Source organism: Cyprinus carpio, chromosome A15, assembly GCF_018340385.1.
Source record: "Cyprinus carpio isolate SPL01 chromosome A15, ASM1834038v1, whole genome shotgun sequence".
NCBI classification, from domain to species: domain Eukaryota; kingdom Metazoa; phylum Chordata; class Actinopteri; order Cypriniformes; family Cyprinidae; genus Cyprinus; species Cyprinus carpio.
The window spans coordinates 13,759,127-13,780,729 of record NC_056586.1 but is presented as its reverse complement, the minus strand read 5'-3'; the positions used below and the strand labels follow the sequence as shown (position 1 = coordinate 13,780,729).

At 35.7% G+C, this 21,603-nt stretch overlaps 2 protein-coding genes across 2 annotated transcripts; both read right to left on the bottom strand.

Annotated features, from left to right (window-relative positions):
• Positions 1-4,413: 4,413 nt before the first annotated feature.
• LOC109086144 (zona pellucida-like domain-containing protein 1) lies at positions 4,414-8,653 on the bottom strand. The gene is made up of 10 exons (XM_019100632.2): positions 8,427-8,653; positions 8,095-8,315; positions 7,624-7,808; positions 6,833-6,905; positions 6,637-6,734; positions 6,469-6,549; positions 5,700-5,868; positions 5,475-5,583; positions 5,340-5,360; positions 4,414-5,244 (listed from the first exon to the last, which is right to left on the bottom strand). The coding sequence occupies exons 1-10, from the start codon at positions 8,527-8,529 to the stop codon at positions 5,105-5,107; spliced, it is 1,200 nt and encodes a 399-aa protein (XP_018956177.2). The 5' UTR covers positions 8,530-8,653; the 3' UTR covers positions 4,414-5,104.
• A 1,490-nt stretch (positions 8,654-10,143) lies between these two features.
• Positions 10,144-16,079, bottom strand: LOC109086146 (zona pellucida-like domain-containing protein 1). The gene is made up of 10 exons (XM_019100635.2): positions 15,971-16,079; positions 14,700-14,920; positions 13,786-13,967; positions 13,559-13,631; positions 13,010-13,107; positions 12,682-12,762; positions 12,300-12,471; positions 12,105-12,210; positions 11,195-11,224; positions 10,144-10,905 (listed from the first exon to the last, which is right to left on the bottom strand). Exons 1-10 carry the CDS (start codon positions 16,074-16,076, stop codon positions 10,715-10,717), a joined length of 1,260 nt encoding a protein of 419 aa, XP_018956180.2. The 5' UTR covers positions 16,077-16,079; the 3' UTR covers positions 10,144-10,714.
• Positions 16,080-21,603: the final 5,524 nt, after the last annotated feature.

Here is a 21,603-nt window from a genome sequence, read left to right as displayed (position 1 = left end):
AGGCAGTTTTTCAGACCAAAAAAAAGGACGCTTTGCTCTTTCAGACATGGTCTCATTCCAAGCGTGGTCAAACCGCTGCAAATTTTGAAATCCCAAACACATCCGCAGCCAAAGATCTGCCCAGACATCATCACAATTGTCACTTGTAAGTCACGAAACACCCCTCCCTGTCTTTCACATTCACAGTGTTCCTTACAAACATTATAATTATTAAATAGCTTTCATATATCCATGTAGACAGACAATTTCCTCTTGCAGATATGTATCTAAACCTTTGTGACAACAAACAGGAGCAAAACTACAGCATCTGAAAGAAGCTCTGTAATATGGAGCACATATTTTTACTGAGTACGCTGGACAATACTGCTTTTTGTATTCTGAACTGAAATGTCTTTGCGTCTCTTGAGGCTATAAATCTTTAATGAAGTGGTTGTCAAAGTGCTCAGATCCCTTCACTCCTCAAAATAAAAGAGTGTCTAAGCTGCTTTGTGAACTGGTAAGACTTGTATTGAGTGACTCACAATGATTGCATGAGTTACTGCTCAGAACTATGTATTCTGAATGTGTAAGAGAAGGATGTTCCTGTAAAAAGAAGGAGTCAACCAGATGTAGGCCATTTTTGCCTGAAGACAGTTTTATGTTATTCTAAATTTGTTCCCAAATAAACAGTCTGTCATTATTAACTCATGTTATGCCAAGACAAATCAAGTCACATTTATTTATATAGCGCAATATACCGTACAATGCAGGTTGTTTCAAAGCAGCTTAACAGTAATAAACAAACAAACAAAAAATAGCTGTATTAATGTTGCAAAGTTGTTAAATTATGAAATAAATACAATTTCAGAAATTTCAAAAACATCTCTGACTTGTTTTTGTCTATAAAAATTAAAGGAATAGTTCACTGCTAAATGAAAATTTCCTGAAAATGTACTTAATTGCCCACCAATGGTTTCTCTGCAGGGAATGAAGAAACAAATACATCATCCATATTGAGACAGAGTTCATCCATATTGCTTTCTCCAGTGAAAAGACGACTTGTCTGAATCAGGAGAGAAATATGCACAGATCAAGCACTGTTTACAAGAGAAAACAGTGCAAAACAGTTCTAAAAAAATAAGTCTATGGACTTTTTCACTTAAGTAAGCAACTCATATTTTGGCCAGAAGTGATGGTTTAAAGTTAAAATGTATTAATGGTGGATTTATTTATTAAAAACATGCAGCTTTTCACTTCACAAGACATTCATTGATAGACTGGAGTAGTGTGGATTACTTGTGGATTATCGTGATGTTTTTATCAGCTGTTTGGACTCTCATTCTGACGGCACCCATTCACTAAAGAGGATCCATTGGTGAGCAAGTGATGTCTTGCTAAATTTCTCCAAATCTATTCTTAAGAAGAAACAAACAAATGAAAAATAAGCAAATTTTCATTTCTATTCCTTTAAAATCAAAGTTCATTGTGTGGATAAACAAAATACATGGAGACATTTTTTCTCTCATTTTTCTTTCCCACTCACTCAGTGATTCAGAGGCCAGACCGTTGTTTGGTCTGAAGCAGAGAAAATAACATATCCTTTGCTAATGCAACACTTTTTACAGCATAGGACAGGCGGTAGTAAGCCAGCATTGTGTCTCGGACCCCTGTAATGAATTATGAAAGATGAGCAGTTCCTCTACAGCTGGAGCAGGTCGGTAGACGTGTGTTCGGGGCTGGTCTGTGCTCAGCAGGGGGTCTGCTATAGAACACACTCAACCATCGCATCCCCTACTGCTGGCACGGTCTGGCGCTTCGGCTCTGGACTCTCCTTTACATCTGGGTCAGAGGGTGTAAATGGCACTGCATTCCACTGGTGCAGTTTGTCCTGTAAAACTACACTCTGCTGGTGTCTAAAATCAGAACAATCTGAGAAAAAAAAAAGAAAAAAAAAATTTGTCTGATTGCCAAAAAATCTGTGTGGCATTTCCTGTGTAATTCATGACTGTAAATGTGAATTGCTACTTTGACGATAAACATGATTTCATGTTCCAGGCAGCTTTTGAGTGTCTAAATAGAGTTACACAACTCCTTGAGCTAAGCATGTTTTTCCTAGCCAGATTGGCACATTTCTTCTTTACAGTTGTTTTTTAGTATCTGAATGTAAATGCAATATATATATATATATAAAAAAAAAGTTTTATTAGTAACCTAACCATGAAAAAAAAAAAAAAAAAAAAAAAACCTTCATAAAACATTAAAAATTTAAAGGGATAGTTCACCCAAAAATGAAAATTATGTCATTAATGACTCACCCTCATGTCGTTCCAAACCCGTGAGACCTCCGTTCATCTTCAGAACACAGTATAAGATATTTTAGATTTAGTCAGAGAGCTTTCTGTTCCTCCATTGAGAATGTATGTACGGTATCCACATCCAGAAAGGTAATAAAAACATCTTCAAAGTAGTCCATGTGACATCAGAGGGTCCGGTAGAATTTTTTGAAGCATCGAAAATACATTTTGCTCCAAAAATATCAAAGACTACGACTTTATTCAGCCTTGTCTTCTCTCCCGGAAACATGAGTCTGTTATGAGCGCGTTCACAACACTGCAGTTTAGTGATATCCGGTTCGCGAACGAATCACTCGAATGTAACTGGATCTTCTTGAACCAGTTCACCAAATCGAACTGAATCGTTTGAAATTTTCGGTTCACGTCAACAATAAGCATTAATCCACAAATGACTTAAGCTGTTAACTTTTTAAAACATGGCTGACACTCCCTCTGAGTTCAAATAACCCAATATCCCGGAGTAATTCACTCAAACAAATTGGCGTGTACTCAAACAGTACACTGACTGAACTGCTGTGAAGAGAGAATTGAAGATGAACACCGAGCCGAGCCAAATAACGAACGAAACATTGACTCGTTATTTAGGGCTCTTCATCTGGGGATTTTGCCCTTAATGGTTGGTTAAAACATATGAGTTAATTTTCCAGCAGCTGATTTTCTCATTTCCTCATACTCAGAACAAAACAACTGCCATTATCTTGCAAAAAAAAACAAAAAAAAAACAAAAAAAAAAAACAACTTAACCCAACCTCATAGCAATATTGCACAGTATCTAATAGACTGAGTGTTTCATTCAGTGCACAGTCTTCAGAGACAGACAGCAGCAGATAGGCCCATCTGTCTGGATATGGTACAGTGCATCAATGTTTCATGATTCCTTTCCTGTCTGGTAATTCCTTGCAAACTCCATCTCCCAAACTTGTCAATTTTAAATATATCTTCTCCGTTAATTAGCTTAACCCTGCCATGCAATTTAACATTACATGACATTGCATCATAGAGAATTCCATTACAACACAATAAATCACCGCTCACATATTACTTTTAGCCATTGCCATTAGCACATTGCGTTGTGGCAATGGTCATCTTTCTAACTAATAAGGTCACACCCAGTTCCTCCGAAGATCCTCTGCCCAGTCTCCTCTCAGCAGACATTCCCATTTCTCAGGTATTGCTCCTGATGAAAACCTCACTTACAAACAATTAGAGATTTACCCAGTGCGGACTGGCATATTTACTTTCATTTCATATCCCACTGTCCCTCCTCATATATTATTCTCATGCATTAACTATCCTCATCACCATATAATGAAAGTCATTTTTCTGTGCATTTATCATGACCTACTTAGCACCATGTTAATTTTTAATTTGCAGTGGTTCTAACATTACAGCAAGGCATCCTTGCTCTAATATATCTTACCGTACTAAATTAATTTGAGGAGTCATGTTGTATGAACAAACATTAGGCTAATTTACCTGTTTATCCAGAGTAAAAAGAGAGCTGGTATAGCACTGCAGGACATATTATGAAAGCAAGTTTGTTTTATAAAGTCATTTATATATATATATATATATATATATATATATATATATATATATATATAATATATATATATATATATATATATATACTATATATATATATATTTTTTTTTTTTTTTTTTTTTTCTGCAGGTTTGGTCCTTGTATAGGCGTGAATGTGTGAGGTGTCATCCTCTTAACAGTTTTTTTCCCCTGTATTAGTATTGTTTACTATATTATTTTAATTAATTGTTATAATCATAAAAAGCATTGGTTTGTAACGCAAATACTTTACTGCACTTATTAAGTCTCTCTCAATTAGCCTACAGAAAATAGCTTATTTCCGCGACAGGAAATAATTTTAACTCTTTGAATTTTGACTCTTTGGATTGGGACAGCAGTTAAATTATATAAAAATCTTTAAGACAACCATAAAGAAACACCACTTTTGCAATAAGACTAAACCAGGGTTTCTAGTCAAAGTGTGTTTTTAAAAAAACAATGGTGAGACTCCCTCTAGTGGTGCTGCGTTTTAACAGGAAATGAAATCAGACTGTTCTCACAATCCTACAAGCCTTTATTAATGACATTGCATGCAATAAAAGTACAAACTCAACAAATACAAACAAACATGTTTCACAAGACAACTGTCTGATTTTGTAACATACTGCATATGCATAAGGATGTTTATAATTCCTTTTCCAAAATGAAATGTTCCTTCCTTGATAATAACAAGTTTGCACAGTCAAAGCAAGGCTCTTCATGCAGCTGTTATAATGACTTTATGAAATGTTTTCTGTCACCTGTTCTTTTAAAGCTGTCAATCCTAAAGCCTTGGATCTTGCTTTAACGTAGCACAACTTGAGCACAGATCCTTTACAACAAATCGCAAAACAGTTTTAAATGGCTAAAATGATTTATCTGCACAAATATCCTTTTAAAACCAATGCTGCTTTTGTAATCCTCTTTCTCACACCAATTGCACTTCTGTACATGTTTGTTTTATGAAATGTAGCTCATTTAAACTTTGTGTGTTAAGTATATAAGTTATCGTATATTCAAATTTTTTAATTTTTTTTATTTTTTTGGTTGCAATATTTGCATTTCAAATGACAATCGTGTTGTCTGCTACGCCGACAAAGCTTTTTAATTTAAAAAGTCAGATATCAATAATATGGATCCCCAGTTCCCACCTCCACCAGTGCTGTTGTATTAGTCCTACATGAAAAGAGCTGTGGGATCACGGAAATTTAACGCAGCATCTTGAGTTTGCGGTAAAACGACACGGCCATGAGGGCAGCAATGGTACCCACAATGACAAGGACAGCCAGAGCGATGCCCAGTCCTACAGATGCCCCATTACCACTGTCCTTCTGTGCACTGCTCAGGGCTGTACAAGAATACAGGAGACAGCATATTATTACAAAAATGACCTGTTTTCTGACATCCTTCTGTCAATGAATCAAATTGATGAGAGATGCTTACCTGCTTCCTTAGTGCCAGGAGCTGAAAGAAAGAACAGTTTACAGTTATTTTTATTTAGTGACATTTATGTGTCTTGAAATAACTTGAAATAACTTATTGAAATAACAAGGATAGCGAGGTAGAAGAGATCCATACAGGAGTCTACTTGAGTCCTAATAGGTCCTGAGGTGATGAGGGTGGTGTCTGAGACGCCATCTTTTATTGTGGCTGTCTGTATTTCCCGTCTCCTCCTCCTGTTGCATTGCTGATCAGTGAAAATGGATGAGGGTTAAACAATAAAGCAGGACACATTTATCTGATGATTCAGTTAAGACCCCAATTTTTGTAGTCTTATAGGCCAGTTTGAAGAACATGTGGTACCTTGAACTGGGCGCAGGTGGTGGTTTCACAAAGTCTGGTGATGCAGTGGAGGTAGTAGGTGGAAATGGTCTGGTTCTGCTGCTCGACAAAGCGGAAGGCCGGGAAGCTAAAGCGAGCCTTCTGACTGTTTCCATTCTCCAACATGGTGGTCATCTGATCCTGCGAGCACCTTTAAGAAAAGGAGAAAATTTCAAGTGTGTTACAGAACTAGTTGACCAATGAATTTCCATGGCTTTGTGGCTTTGTTTCTGACTCATGTTTCTGACAATAATTGATGAAATATTATTTAAATTAATTATTTTTTATTTTAATTCAATTTTAATTATATTATTAAGTATGATAATATAAAATAAATTAGACAACCAAAGAATTTCCATAGCTTTGTACTTATGAGTATTTAAAAGAGTTTTATAGAGATCAAAACAACCATTTAAATTAATGAAATATTCTTTAAAATAATTCTTTTTTGTTATATTATTGATTTATAATATTTATTATAAATATAGGATATATAAAATAAGTTTTTAAAAATAATCTTGTAGAGACATTTCTTATTCTGATATATTCTTAATATTTTTATTCTATTAAATTCATTACACACATATATAACTATAAATATTTAATATAAATATATAAGTATAATATATAAAAAATAAGTAAAATGTAAAATAAATTATATTATATTATAAATGCTATTTTAAACATGACTTCTCTCAAAATTCCCTGACATTTCAAAACGTCCCTTTTTTTACCTTTTTTTTAGACTTACGGGACAAATAGGTTGAAAAAGGTTGAATTGGTGGGTAAGGCTGAGATAGAGGCATAGCAACGATCCAGCAGAACATGATACCTGTGAAGGAGGAGGACAGAATCAGTAAATTTTTACATTAACTAATGGAGGCATATTCTAGAAGAAACATCAGCATATGTTCCTCACTGTGAAGTCAAGTTTGCTGCAATGACTTGCACGTAGATTCTGGTTCTGAGCTCAACACCAAGAGCAGGGATAACGAGTGGAGTTGTGTAGTTTATATCCTAGAGACACAATTAAAGTATTAAGTTATGGGCACAATATGACAAAGCATAGAAAAGACTATAGATTTTGGAAAATGTTTCCCCCATTGTGTAATTACTTTGAAGAGCCGCATGCTTAAAGTGCTGATGAAGCTACCATTGTTGTCAATCACTGCGATGGAAGAGGATGACCTGAAGAGGGAGGTAAAGTTTAGCGATTACAGGTGATACATAGCTAGAGCCCTTAAAAATAATTATTCACTACTCAGTTAAGAATGTCAACAAGCTGCATGTTTAATACTGTACACTACTGTTCAAACTACTGTTTTGTTCATTTTTTTAAAAGTCTCTTATGCTCACTAGAGCTGCATCTATACGATCAAAAATACAGTAAAACAGTGATATTTGCCATTTAAAATGATCATTTTCTAATTTAATATATTTTAAAATGTAATTTATTCCTTTGTTGGCAAAGCTGAATTTTCAGCATCATTACTCCAGTTTTCAGTGTCACGTGATCCTTTAGAAATCAATCTAATACACATATCTGGTGCTCAAGAAACGTTTATTATTACCACTGAAAACAGTTTAAACAGTTTCATATTTTTGTGGAAATCGTGATACATTTTTCATTACAGACTCTTTGATGACTATAAAGTTCAAAAGTAAAGCATTTATTTGAAATAGAAATATTTTATAACAGTTTAAATGTCTTTACACTCACTTTTGACTAATTGAATGCATCCTCGTTGATTAAAAACAGTAAGCCAGAACATGGGCGAGTCCCAAAGTTCACTAAAACTCTGACTAGACTGAGAGACTAGCTAAGACCAGCTTAGGCTGGTTTAAGATCTATTTTTTATTATTATTTCAGCAGAATTAATCTAGTAAGAGAGTTAAAGGAGCTTACACATCAACTTGTGTATTGTTGATCAGGTACTCGAGTGGATATGCACAGGAGTAAAAATAGCTCAGCTCGGCGTTGTAGGTCACTGTTCCGATTGTGGGGTCGAAAGATCGGACCACCCCACTGATGTTAACCGTCTGGATGTTAGAGAAGTCCGAGAAGATGCCGGTCCCTGGAGCGCTGGTGGTCTACAAATGAAGACAATGAAATTAATTAGACTTGAAGAGAGAGTTATCAAAATACAGAGCAAATGGAGGGAACTAATTATCTATATTGACATGTTGATGTCAGTGTGTATGCAAGAGTAGCCTAACACTGACCCTTGTTGGTAACCTCGCTAGTTTGCTGGCTTTGAGCACTTTCAACTCGCCAACAAGCGAGATAAGTTTGGTTCAAGGTGTTTTTAAGTAGCCTAGAGAATACTTCATCAGTGTAAATATAGCCTAGTTTAAGATGCAGTAGCCGAATACTCACACGGAAGATGCTGCCGCAGGAGTCCAGTTGCCTCAGAGGGAAGTTGAAGCGCACGACTGGGGGATTCGCGGTCTCGTCCATCGTTCCCCGACACGACGGGTCGCTTGCGATTCGATTGAGAATCAACAAACTCGCGTTATATCCAGTGTAAATGACCGGGCAGACCTGGATGGCCAAACTTATGGACTCTGTCCCGCAATACACTGCGATGTCGGTGTAAGCTGTAAGACAAAAACAAGATCCCTGATGTCTTTCCAATATAATTGATCAGTTGTTTTAAATGCAGTTACAATAATTATTGGAGACAAAACCATGCAGGACAATAGGCCTACCTGGACGCCTGTAGGAAGTCCCACAATCATTAGGAGTAAGAGCCAGGTGGCCTTTAACCAGCACACCCAAAATCAAGAGACTAAGTAGAACCATGTTCTTCATCAATGTCCAAAAATGACAATTAAACGACTCTCAGCACCCTAGAGAAAATCTCGAAGAGCTTCTGAAGGTATCCTTGCTGTTAAAGATCCTTTATCTTCTCACAGTCACTGCTGGATTAACTCTGACAGGCTTCAGTCTGATATTTATATATGTATGTGTGTGTAGGAGAAGTTAGTTAAGAGTACTTCCGTGGGATTGGGCCAAAACAAGGTCATTTGCCATTTGGTATGGTTGCTTGAGTTCTCAAGAACAATTCACTTTTGTGGATAAGGTACCGTTACCTTGAGGCAAACTTTGAAACCTTACACATCACCTTTAATGTTAGACCATAAACAATGACCACTGTCTTTGTCACCTTATACATCCTGAAACATATTAACATGTAATTTAATAAACTAAGTACAAACTCTTTTGAAGAAGTACACGATATGTGGGAGGTCCCGTCTTCTCTTGGGACCTAAAAGTACAAGTCTGTCAGTCTGACCTCTGACCTTGGATGCCTTTTTGGAGGTTTGCTACCTTAAAATCTTGATGGTCACTGCATAAAATCTCACATGTAGTGATGGTTAGTACACACCTGGTTGGTGGTTTTGATAATGATGGCAAATGCCAAATAATGCCAAATGGATATGCTGAAGGGATTCATTGAAGAACACAAAAGAAGATATTTTGAAAATGTCTCAGCGTTTTTTGTCCATATTTTGAAAGGCAAAGGCATCCAAAACAACACTGGACTTCACTGACTTTCATTAAATGCTAAATGTTAAACTTTCAAAAAAAAAAAAAAAACACATATATTTTTAAAAACACAAGAGGGAGAAAAAGAATAATAATGACAAAAAATTGTTTATTTTTGGGTGAACTATCCATTTGAGAGTAAGCCGTAATTTTAAAGCTTATCGAATAGTAAAATTTCCATAAGAGTTTTGAATTCTTCCTGTGCTTCTTACCTACAGCATATCAACAGCTAATGAGGTGAAATCTGTAAAAATGAGGTACAAATTCACAGAAAATACCAATGGAATTTTAATATGAACCTGTCAGATGAGCTACCTGGGAAGGACAACACTTTCTAATTAGGGTCAAATCAGGGTGTTGGGTGTTGGCCTTCTTCTATTGTCAAGGACATAAAACCATGGAAAATATTATAGAACTCATCATAATATGATGCCGCCGGCCATGACGTATTCAGTTAAATATCTTAGCAAAACAACACTGCATAAGATCAAAGACCTCAGCCAACATAAAATTGAAATTGATTGTGATATGATTATGTAGATAAAGGATGCAGATTTTGGAGATCTACAGTGGCACTGTGAGATTTAAATGGGTGGTTTGTGTCTGTGTTGTATTTTCAATGTTATTTCTTGTGGCTGAATAAAAAAAGATTGTTAGAGTGTGATTTTAGGTACAAATATGGTATATGTTGAAAATGATCTATAAAACTGATACAAATGCAGACATATGAACAAAAAGTAGTGAAATGAGACATTGGTTTTGATTAATTTTTATAATAAAACATATTATGTCGAACAATGCAGCTGACAAAACACTGGGTTGTACATATTTACAATTTTAATAATAATAAAAAAAAAGTTATAATGGCACATCAAATTAATAACACTACATATGTACATCTAAAAAATATTTTACGTTTTATTTATATTTAAAACTATATCATGCAAATTAAAAACAAATTAACAAAATTGTCCAGGTTTACAGCATCTGTGGCATGCTGTTTATTACCATTGAAAATAATTGTGATTTGCCCCTACATTTGTAAAACTAAACAAAAATATATTACAAATCAATGTTAATTGGTCAGTATTTTCTGTGGTATTCAATCTAATCTGTTGCTGTCAACTAATATATAATTTGGAAGACCTCAGTTTCATTTTTGCTTTGTTTGCTTATTCTACTTCTTGCACATATACATTGCATATATACACACAGTTTAAAAGATCAACAATAATTCATCAAGCAAATAATCTGCAATCTATATGTGAACAATCTACATTTGTTTTGTGCTCTGCACTTCAAGACATAAAGGATCACAGACCCTGAAACAGATAGTAACACACTGAGGTATTTTAAAAGGGACTATTAGATTCATATAAGTTCAAATGGGAAAACTTGTTTGACAAAGCTGCCCAATGCTAATTTTGTGACATGCGAGAGCAGTATTTCAGTGCACTCTGGATTTGGACGTCATGGTCATCTGAAGCTGGGGTTCCAGACCCCTGTCACTAGAAGGGCTGGGCTTCCTGAGCAGCCTGAGGGAGAGGACGAAGAGGCCCAGGCACGTCACACCTAACACAGCCACACCTGATATCAAGGCACTGGTTACAGCATTCAGATGCTGGGAGGATCCACTTACTGCAGGGGCACAGAGAGGGGTGAGTGGAGGTGAATGGGGGACAGCAGAAGATTGTGGGGGTGAATGGGGTCAAAATCAGATAAGACAGTTCTGTAAATGGGTACCACAGTTGTCATGGATCTCATTTGCAGAACCTGACACTGTTGTCCATTGTTTCACTGTGAAAACAGAGCTGATGTCTCACAGAAAGGACACAGCGGGGTGTGGTTGGCGTATTTGGGGGGTCTACAAATGAAAAACATTTTGCAGTCTACGTAATCTTTTTTGCCCTCTTAAGAAAAAGCTTACCAAGTTGTGAGTTGTTGGTTGGAGATTCATCTGCAGAAAACAAGCAAGATGTATGCACTTTTAGAAGTTTTTGTGGTAAATACAGCGTAAATTATTTAATACTTTCTAGATTGAAATAAATCAATTACATCTCAAGCATTCAATTGAAAATATTAAGCAAATTCTACATTTTTACTCAATTCATATGAACAAATGTACAAAAGATAAAATATCTTAAAAATAAAAGGTATAACAAATACATAAAATCTCCTTAACATTACATACAGTACACTGGGGCATGAATAATTAATAAGTTTGCCTCGTTTTACTGTTTGCTTTTGCACCATGTTGTTATTGATTTTGTTGTCACGTTTAGAAAAACTAGCCATTGATTGTTATCATGATCATGCTACGTGTACCAAATGTTGAGGTCTGTCAGATCGACTACAACTCGTTTCTTAAAATATATCTTAAAAGCATATTATATATCACAGGGTGATATTGTCTCACAGAAATGAAAATATGGATTGTATGGTTGTTTAAAATATGACTATTTAACACCTGTATGTATATATACACACCTTTAAAAATTGTAGTAAGATTTTTAAAAAGAAATTCATAATTTTATTTAGCAAGGATGCATTAAATTGATCTTAGAATGTTAGAAAAGATTTCTGTTTCAAATAAATGCTGTTCTTTTGAACATTCTATTCATCAAGGAATGAAAAAATTTATTATGGTTCCCACAAAAATATTAAGCAGCACAATCAGCATATTAGAATGATTTCTGAAGGATCATTTACTTTACTACCATTATTAAATTTAACTATAAAAACAAAAAACTGTGTAACAACTTTTGAAGGAAATTCAATTTAATTTGTCTTTTTTTTCAGTGCATTTAATGGACTATAAAGCTGAGGATGGCTCTCACCACTCCTAGTGATTATGGGCCCTGCGGTTATGACGGCATCCCCTGAGGATGAACCTGATACGACATGTTCATCCACAGTGTCTCTCCTCCTGCGTTTTCCACAGATCTGCCATGAGAGATAATAGAGTCAGTTCTCTCGTTCAGTTAGTACATATATTAATAAACATAAAATATTTCAGCATTATGGCGTTTTACCGGAATTAGTATTGCGCAGTCATCTGCTCGACACAGCTTTGTGATACAGTGCAGAAACACCGTGGACATCTTCTGGTTCTTATGTTTTACAAAACGGAAAACTTCAAATGCAAAGCGGCCCATTTGACTTTTTCCGTTCTCAAATACAGTTGTCTGTGGATCTTTGTAGCACCTATTTAAAAACCCACAAAAATAAAGCCTCTTTAAATCTGCTCAAATCTACAGATAAATCGATTATCTTCAGTCATACCCAAACACAATTGCAACCGTGCACGCACACACCCGCATACACAAATGATTTCCTTTGTGCATTGTATAGTTAAGCAGGTAATGAGGACTCACCGAGTTAATGCGCACATCATTTTAGAAAATACTAAATTACCCGAAAAAAAGGTCATAGCGTATCCCATCATTAGGGTTCCCAGAGGGGGTTGCGTAACAGTGATCCATCAGAACATTCCACCTGTGGGGAAAACAGTCATTTCTGCTATTACTGGGAATCAAATCTCTAATCTCTAATAGGGGTATTTACCCAAGTAGAGGAATATTTCTCATAATTTATATTATTTATACTACTAATTTGTCACAGTTTATACTAGAAATCTGCCTTCACAAAAGATTTTGATGTAAAATACTTTTACAGAAAAATAAATGAAGTGTTTCAATAATGAGTTTATAATAAAACATCCATTTCTCTGTATGATATACACCTCCTGTCCAGATTTGTAGCCTTGACTGCAGCAAACACACGAGTCTTCAAGGACAGGCCGGACATTGGTATAGAGATCAGCTGACTGAAGGTTGAGTCCTGTTAAATATGAATGAGCTACTGTAATGGTGGTCTAAGCCAGTCTTCATTCCAACATGCCATTTTTACATTTTTATATAAGTTTGAATATCACGTACACATTTTTGTACACATCCACAATATGAAATTGATAATAGATCCTATTGAGAAATCATTTATAATTAAGTCAATAAGTCCAATTTAATGTGTAATTCTAAATGAAATAATTTCTCAAACAAATATCTAATAATAATGAATTTAAACTTAATTTTTTTATATACATTTGTATTTTAATTTTAAGAAATTGTATATATTTTTTATGAATATTGTGAATATTTTAAAAGTACTTATAATGATAATAACAACAACATGTAATAAAAAGTGGTATAGAAAATGTATGAATGTATTATATTGCTTTACACATCCATACTTTAAAATGCATTTTATTTGATGAACTACAGAGATCACTCACATTGTAAAGCACAAGACTGAGAGTGCTCAGAAACGTGCCATTATTGTCTTTCACTGATATCACAGCAGACGAGCTGGTAAAGGAGGTTGAGATTAAAACAAGATATTATGGCTGTTTATTCACAGCAGAACATATCAGTAAAGCATTGATTATTCTGATACATGCAGCCCAGTTCTTTGACTAAAATAGTTGTAGAAGTAGGTTGTTACGTCAGAAAACAGACTCACGCTGCCAGCTGGCTGTTGTTGAGCAGGTACTCCAGAGGATAACTACAGCTGAATTTATACACCAGACCTGGCAGGTAGCTGATAACAGTTGGAGGGTCTGGGGTGTCAATGTAGCCCGATATATTACCCATCTGTACCATGGAGATGTTCCCATAGGCATTAAAGCTTTGAGAAGTAGAAACCTGATTAGAGAAAAAAAAGTTTTTTTTTTTTTAAGCTAATATAATCAAATGTGTTCTTTAAAATCACATATTAGTTATGTTATGTAATACACTATTAAAGGAACAGTTCACCCAAAAATACTCACCCTCAGGCCATCCATAATGTAGATGAGTTTGTTTGCTCATCGCAACAGATTCATCCAAACAGCTGATAAAAACATCACACCAATCCACAAAAAATATGTCTGTAGATTTTGATTTGAGAGGAAACAACAGGGAATGGACTTTTTCACTGGGGGAAAAATCCATATTATAAATTATGGATTGGTATTTTAACCAGAAGCAATGGTTTAAAGTTAAAAATGTCTTATTGATGGACTTGTTTCTTACAAGCACACAGCATTTCGCTTCGCAAGATGTTAATTGATGGATTGGAGATGTGTGGGTTACTTGTGTATTATTATGATGTTTTAATCAGCTGTTTGGACTCTCATTCTGACGGCACCCATTCATTGCAGAGCATCCATTGGTGAGCAAGTGATGCAATGCTACATTTCTCTAAATCTTTTCCAATGAAAAAACAAACTCATCTACCGCTTGGATGGCCTGGAAGTAAATTTTCAGCAAACAGTGAAGCTGGTGCAAGTTCAGATATACAGTTATCATATTCATACACCATTGTATTCCCATAATCCATGTCCAACAACTATAAGAATACCATAGCACTTGTGTGTGAGTGAATGTATCCCTCACCTCCAGCGTGTTTCCACAGGCCTCCAGTGTGCTCAGGCTGATACTGAAGAGCATAGCCGTGGGGAAAGTGTTGTTGTTTATGAAGCCTCGGCACTGGACATCTCCATGACGACCGTTCAGTGCCAAGTCAGCATCAGTGTATCCAGAGTACAGCACAGGACAGAGGTTAATCTTTAGTGTGATTGTCTGAATGCCACAGTATACACTGATATCTCTCTCACCTGATGAAAAAACAAAACAAAACAAACAATACAAGTAAATGAAATCCTCCTAATATGTGTTGCAATTGGAGACAACATTTTTTACTAAACATGGGCTTACAATAAAATACAGTGGAGTCAAATAGAGGAACTGCGTCAATTTAGAATTCTTTTACACACTGTTCATTACAAATGATACTATCAATGTGATAATATAAATGCAAAGTATTACTATGAATAAAAATATTATTACTATGAATTTCAAAATGCTTTAGTCCTCCGACAACATAAACCGAGCTCCATGAACTCCATAAGCAAGAACATCTGATCTTTTGGAGCTGGAAATACTGCTTGCTCATTTACATCATAACATTTCTTTGCTTGACATTTTTTTTCAAAACCTAAAATTTTCTGTTATTTTGCAGTTTAAATGAAATTTTAAATTCTAGATTTTCAGACTTAAACTTTTGGACCCCACTATATATAATAATTTTCCATTTACATGCAAAAACAAGCATTTATAATTTTGAAAAATTAAATTTAGTAAATGATTCATTATATAAATAGATTTATTTACACTACTGTTCAAAAGTTTGGGGTTGGTAGCATTTTCGTTTATAATAAAATAAATAATAATAATAAAAAATACAGTCAAATTAATAACAATAATACAAATTCTAATAATAATAAATAGTCAGTAATATCGTGAAATATTATTACAATTTAAAATAATTGTATTATTTTAATATATTTTTACATTTCTGTGATGGCAAAGCTGAATTGTCAGCAGACATTATTTCAGTCTTCAGTGTCACTTGATCTAGAAATAATTCTAATATGCTGATTTGCTGCTCAAGAAACATATTATTAATGCTTAAAATTTTGTTGAAACCATGATACATTTTTTTTTTGCAAATAATTACATTTTTCTTTTTGCAAAAGAACAGCATTTTATTTGAAATAGAAATCTGTTTTAACATTTTGAGTGTCTTTACTGTCACAAATCAAACAAACACAAATCTTACGTACTTTAGAACTGTAATGTATTATTGTTTATTTGGCTCTTCTTACCAGGGAATCTGCTGTGGTAGTTTGGATCACAGTTGAATCCACTGAACTGTGTAAAACCTAAATGAATCCCACTGGAAAGCAGAAGGGGAACACATATCCACTCCATTTCAACACCTGGAAAGGAAGGGAAAAAAATTAAAACAAAATAAATGTAAAAAATCACACAGAATTCAAACAATGACTTGCATAACAGTAATATTTTTGACAACACAATCATATGTAAAATGTTGAGATCCCTCTCTCACCTCAGTCCCCTGATGCAGGTGAGCTGCGCTCCATGCGTTTCGGCCTGCTGCCGGTGAGTGAATGGACAGCCTGGCATCTCAACAGGGCCGCCCGCACCACGGGCCTCTACCACGGTCAAAACAATGAGCCATTTTCACTAGCCTTAAACAAAAAGAGCTGTCCAGGACAACATGGGAAAATCCATCACAATCTCAATGCGCTGAACAAATCTTTTTTATGGAGCCAGAAACATGAGCAGCTTTTACAATTTCCCACTCGTCTCCTCATAGCTTGATCTGCCTCTGTCATCGCTCAATAATGTCTGAGCTCAATGTGGGACTGAAGGTAGGAATTATGTTTTCATCGGCGGCTGAAGTGACTAAAGGGCCTATTCTCGCTGTCAGTCCATAAGGGTTGATAGTGAGTGTGCTGCTATTGTCACTGTGGCCTCCCGGTTCCTCACACTTATCTCAACCAGAAACCAGATGAAGATACAATCACAAACTGCCCGTTTTTTGGCATTAAATAGTAAAGCTAATGGATAACAGCAGATAATTGCTGCCATATCTAATACTCTGATTTAATCAGTTTATAGTAACGTGTTAATCTTACTGACCCCGAACATTTGAACAGTAGTGTATCATTGCTTTCATTCTGCAGGTTGGCAAAAATACTCTAATTATGAGTCATAAACAATATTGAATTTGTTGGGATGCTAATCAAATGGTTTATTAGGGGAGGGACTGTTGCTGCTTTTGAAGAATCTTTCATTTATAAGACTGTTGAAATCAAATATGTTGAACTTTTGACAGGGCTGCTATTGAAACTACAGTAAATAGGATCAAATAGCCTCCTTCTCCTGAAATGAATACACAATAAATCCTGAAACAACAACCATCTACTGTACTTTACAACACCCACCCATGAAATGACCCAGATGTACTGTCAGGTGGCAATGTACCCTGATTCATCCTGAAGGATTACATGACATTCATTTGTTTTTAGTGATCACTGTGCTTAGAGCAGCTGGAGAGGTCAGTATATTCTCCTTTGGAGTCTTCTAGGTTTATCTCGAGGAACAGTTTATCATACAATCACCATTTTCAGGGTTAAAACCTTAATTCTAGAGACCACTATAAAATGTAAGCATATACCATACTCCCATATAGTTCACATTTCCTCAAATGTGTTTATATAAGAGTCCAATCATGATGTCCAATCAGCATTAAAAAAGTCAATACTTATTATTGCGGTCATTAATTTTCCACACAGAGGCCTTTAATGGATCTGTGACAGACTTGACGTGAAGATGAAAGCCAGTAAGAGAGTATAGGATATGGTAGGTTAAGTTTTTAACTTTAGGTTACTTTTTCAACTTTTGAATCACTTTTATTCTGATGTTATTTGCAAGATAAGATAAATCAAGCTATGTTAACTGGCCTTTTCTTCCCACAGCATCCCTGCAGACCAGAGGGGAGAGCCGTCGTGAAGACTAAAAGTGAAAAGTGAAAAAAGTGACGTGACATACAGCCAAGTATGGTGACCCATACTCAGAATTCATGCTCTGCATTTAACCCATCCAAAGTGCACACACACAGCAGTGAACACACACCCGGAGCAGTGGGCAGCCATCTATGCTGCGGCGCCCAGGGAGCAGTTGGGGGTTCGGTGCCTTGCTCAAGGGCACCTCAGTCATTGTATTGCCGGCCCGAGACTCAAACCCACAACCTTAGGGAGGGGAGTTAAACTCTCTAACCACTAGGCCACGACTTCCCCACCAAGAGTACCAAGAGTGCCAAGAGTACCAAGAGTACCAAGAGTATGTTAAATTGGTAGGTAGGCCTATATGTTAAAACACATCGATGCACTTTTTTCATGGTTTGAAGATATTATTTTAATGGAACTTGTTCACTTTCCCAGTAAAGCTTACAGTACTCTTAAAACTACTGTACTTTACAGTAATTTTACTGTGATAAAAAATACAGCAACTACTGGATTGTTGCCAGTGTAAATTACTGTTAATTTGACAATAAACATTTTACAGTGTACGCCACTAGCAAATCAAGAAAATACTCCAATTATGACTGATTCATTTATTTAGTTTTAATATAACTTGTTTTATTGCTGACAAATATATAGTGAATAGCTCACATGGTACAGGCTATATCTATTTTTATGTAAGTTATGTACACTTACTTTGCCCATCCACCCGGTGTGAAAACTATCCGTAACAACTGATAGTAAGGGACTTTCAGCATACATGTTTTGTTTGTATGAATTATAAAACCTTTGAAATGTGACTAGAGTTTCAAAGGAGGACAAGAGATGTCAGCTAACATTTCAGGGCGCACCATCCAAATACAAGCTCTCTGATGTTGGACCCCTAACACACGTTATTATGTTTTATTTTCTAAAGCAAGAGAGAATTTTCTTTTGTTAAGCTCCAAATAAACAGAAATCATATAATATTTCTCAGTAAGAGGGGAAAATCGTGTAGGTGTGAATTTGAGCTGTTTTCATAAATGACATTTTTGAGAAATCAGAATGTGATTTTGTTTAAATTACATGTAAATTTATTGAATTACTTTAATTCTAATTAATTAATTAGATGCTCTCACCAGCTTAATGCTCAGATGGAGAGAAAATAAGAATTGTTTTGTTGTTCCCTGAGCTAGCCTATATGAGTAAATCGTATTGGTTTAGTCATTTAATTAAATTAACGTTCATTAGCTCTAGATGTTTTAAACTAATTGTTAATTAAACATAAGTATGTTTTATCTCCCACATCAAAGGGAGAGAAATTATGTTTATCTGCATCATCACAGGCGCATCTCAGTGCCATCGGCATAATAACTCGACTGCGCCCTCTAGTGTTCATATCAGGTGGAGCACAGGCGTGATGTCTGCCTTGTGTCACTGCCGTTAACTTCAAAAGTCATCATAACATTTGTTTGAAAATAATTTCTAAACTATTGTTCAGAATTGCTCTGAATTGTTATTCAGAAGATCAACTGTTGCAATTATCAGTTGAGGTGAATTTAATCAAATTTCATGAAGTCACTCCTCTTTAAACTTAATCTTTAAAAATGATCACTGTTCATTTTTCAACATTCTTTGTATTTTAACATTTTCATAATTCCTTCACTTTAATTTGTTTTTGAAAGAAGTCTCTTATGGTCGCCAAGGCTGCATTTCTTTTATATTATCAGTACTGAAAACAGTTGTGTTACATAATATTTTTCTGGAAACCATGATTTTTTTTTTAGATATCTTTGATGAACAGAAAGTTCAGAAGAACAGCATTTATTTAAAACAGACATTTTTGTATCGTTATAAATGTCTGTAACTGTAATGTCATTTTTTTATCAATTTAATGCATCCTTGCTGAATGAAAGTTACATTTCTTTAGAATAATAACCCTTAAAATAATCACTCTTCTTCAAAATAACTTTTCTTTCTTTAAGAAAGAAGGTAATATTGTAAAAAAAAATTGTTGTTGAGTTTTTACTGTATTTTAAACAAACAAATGCCTTGATGAGCATAAGAAACTATTCAACAACATGAAAAAAATCTTAATTATTCCGTTTGACCCATAGTGTACTGAGGGACAGTGGACATTAACTGTACTTAACTATGTATGAAACATAAAAACAAGACATATATCACACAGACACACACTCATATTGGTACACACTCATATTGGTACACACTCATATTGGTTCAAATATAATAATAATAATAATAAATAAATACCGTTTAGTACGTTTAAAAAGCCTGGCACAGGAAGCGTCCTCATAAACCATGTTCACGCTGTAATACCCATGTCATACACATTTGTGTCCTCATAAACCATATACAGGTCCTTCTCAAAAAATTAGCATATTGTGATAAAAGTTCATTATTTTCCATAATGTAATGATAAAAATTAAACTTTCATATATTTTAGATTCATTGCACACCAACTGAAATATTTCAGGTCTTTTATTGTTTTAATACTGATGATTTTGGCATACAGCTCATGAAAACCCAAAATTCCTATCTCAAAAAAATTAGCATATTTCATCCGACCAATAAAAGAAAAGTGTTTTTAATACAAAAAAAAGTCAACCTTCAAATAATTATGTTCAGTTATGCAATCAATACTTGGTCGGGAATCTTTTTGCAGAAATGACTGCTTCTATGCGGCGTGGCATGGAGGCAATCAGCCTGTGGCACTGCTGAGGTGTTATGGAGGCCCAGGATGCTTCGATAGCGGCCTTAAGCTCATCCAGAGTGTTGGGTCTTGCGTCTCTCAACTTTCTCTTCACAATATGCCACAGATTCTCTATGGGGTTCAGGTCAGGAGAGGTGGCAGGCCAATTGAGCACAGTAATACCATGGTCAGTAAACCATTTACCAGTGGTTTTGGCACTGTGAGCAGGTGCCAGGTCGTGCTGAAAAACGAAATCTTCATCTTCATAAAGCTTTTCAGCAGATGGAAGCATGAAGTGCTCCAAAAATCTCCTGATAGCTAGCTGCATTGACCCTGCCCTTGATAAAACACAGTGGACCAACAACAGCAGCTGACATGGCACCCCAGACCATCGCTGACTGTGGGTACTTGACACTGGACTTCAGGCATTTTTGCATTTCCTTCTCCCCAGTCTTCCTCCAGACTCTGGCACCTTGATTTCCGAATGACATGCAAAATTTGCTTTCATCCGAAAAAAATACTTTGGACCACTGAGCAACAGTCCAGTGCTGCTTCTCTGTAGCCCAGGTCAGGCGCTTCTGCCGCTGTTTCTGGTTCAAAAGCACACGCCTGTGCACGGTGGCTCTGGATGTTCCTACTCCAGACTCAGTCCACTGCTTCCGCAGGTCCCCCCAAGGTCTGGAATCGGTCCTTCTCCACAATCTTCCTCAGGGTCCGGTCACCTCTTCTCGTTGTGCAGCGTTTTTTGCCACACTTTTTCCTTCCCACAGACTTCCCACTGAGGTGCCTTGATACAGCACTCTGGGAACAGCCTATTCGTTCAGAAATTTCTTTCTGTGTCTTACCCTCTCGCTTGAGGGTGTCAATGATGGCCTTCTGGACAGCAGTCAGGTCGGCAGTCTTACCCATGATTGCGGTTTTGAGTAATGAACCAGGCTGGGAGTTTTTAAAAGCCTCAGGAATCTTTTGCAGGGTGTTTAGAGTTAATTAGTTGATTCAGATGATTAGGTTAATAGCTCGTTTAGAGAACCTTTTCATGATATGCTAATTTTTTGAGATAGGAATTTTGGGTTTTCATGAGCTGTATGCCAAAATCATCAGTATTAAAAACAATAAAAGACCTGAAATATTTCAGTTGGTGTGCAATGAATCTAAAATATATGAAAGTTTAATTTTTATCATTACATTATGGAAAATAATGAACTTTTATCACAAT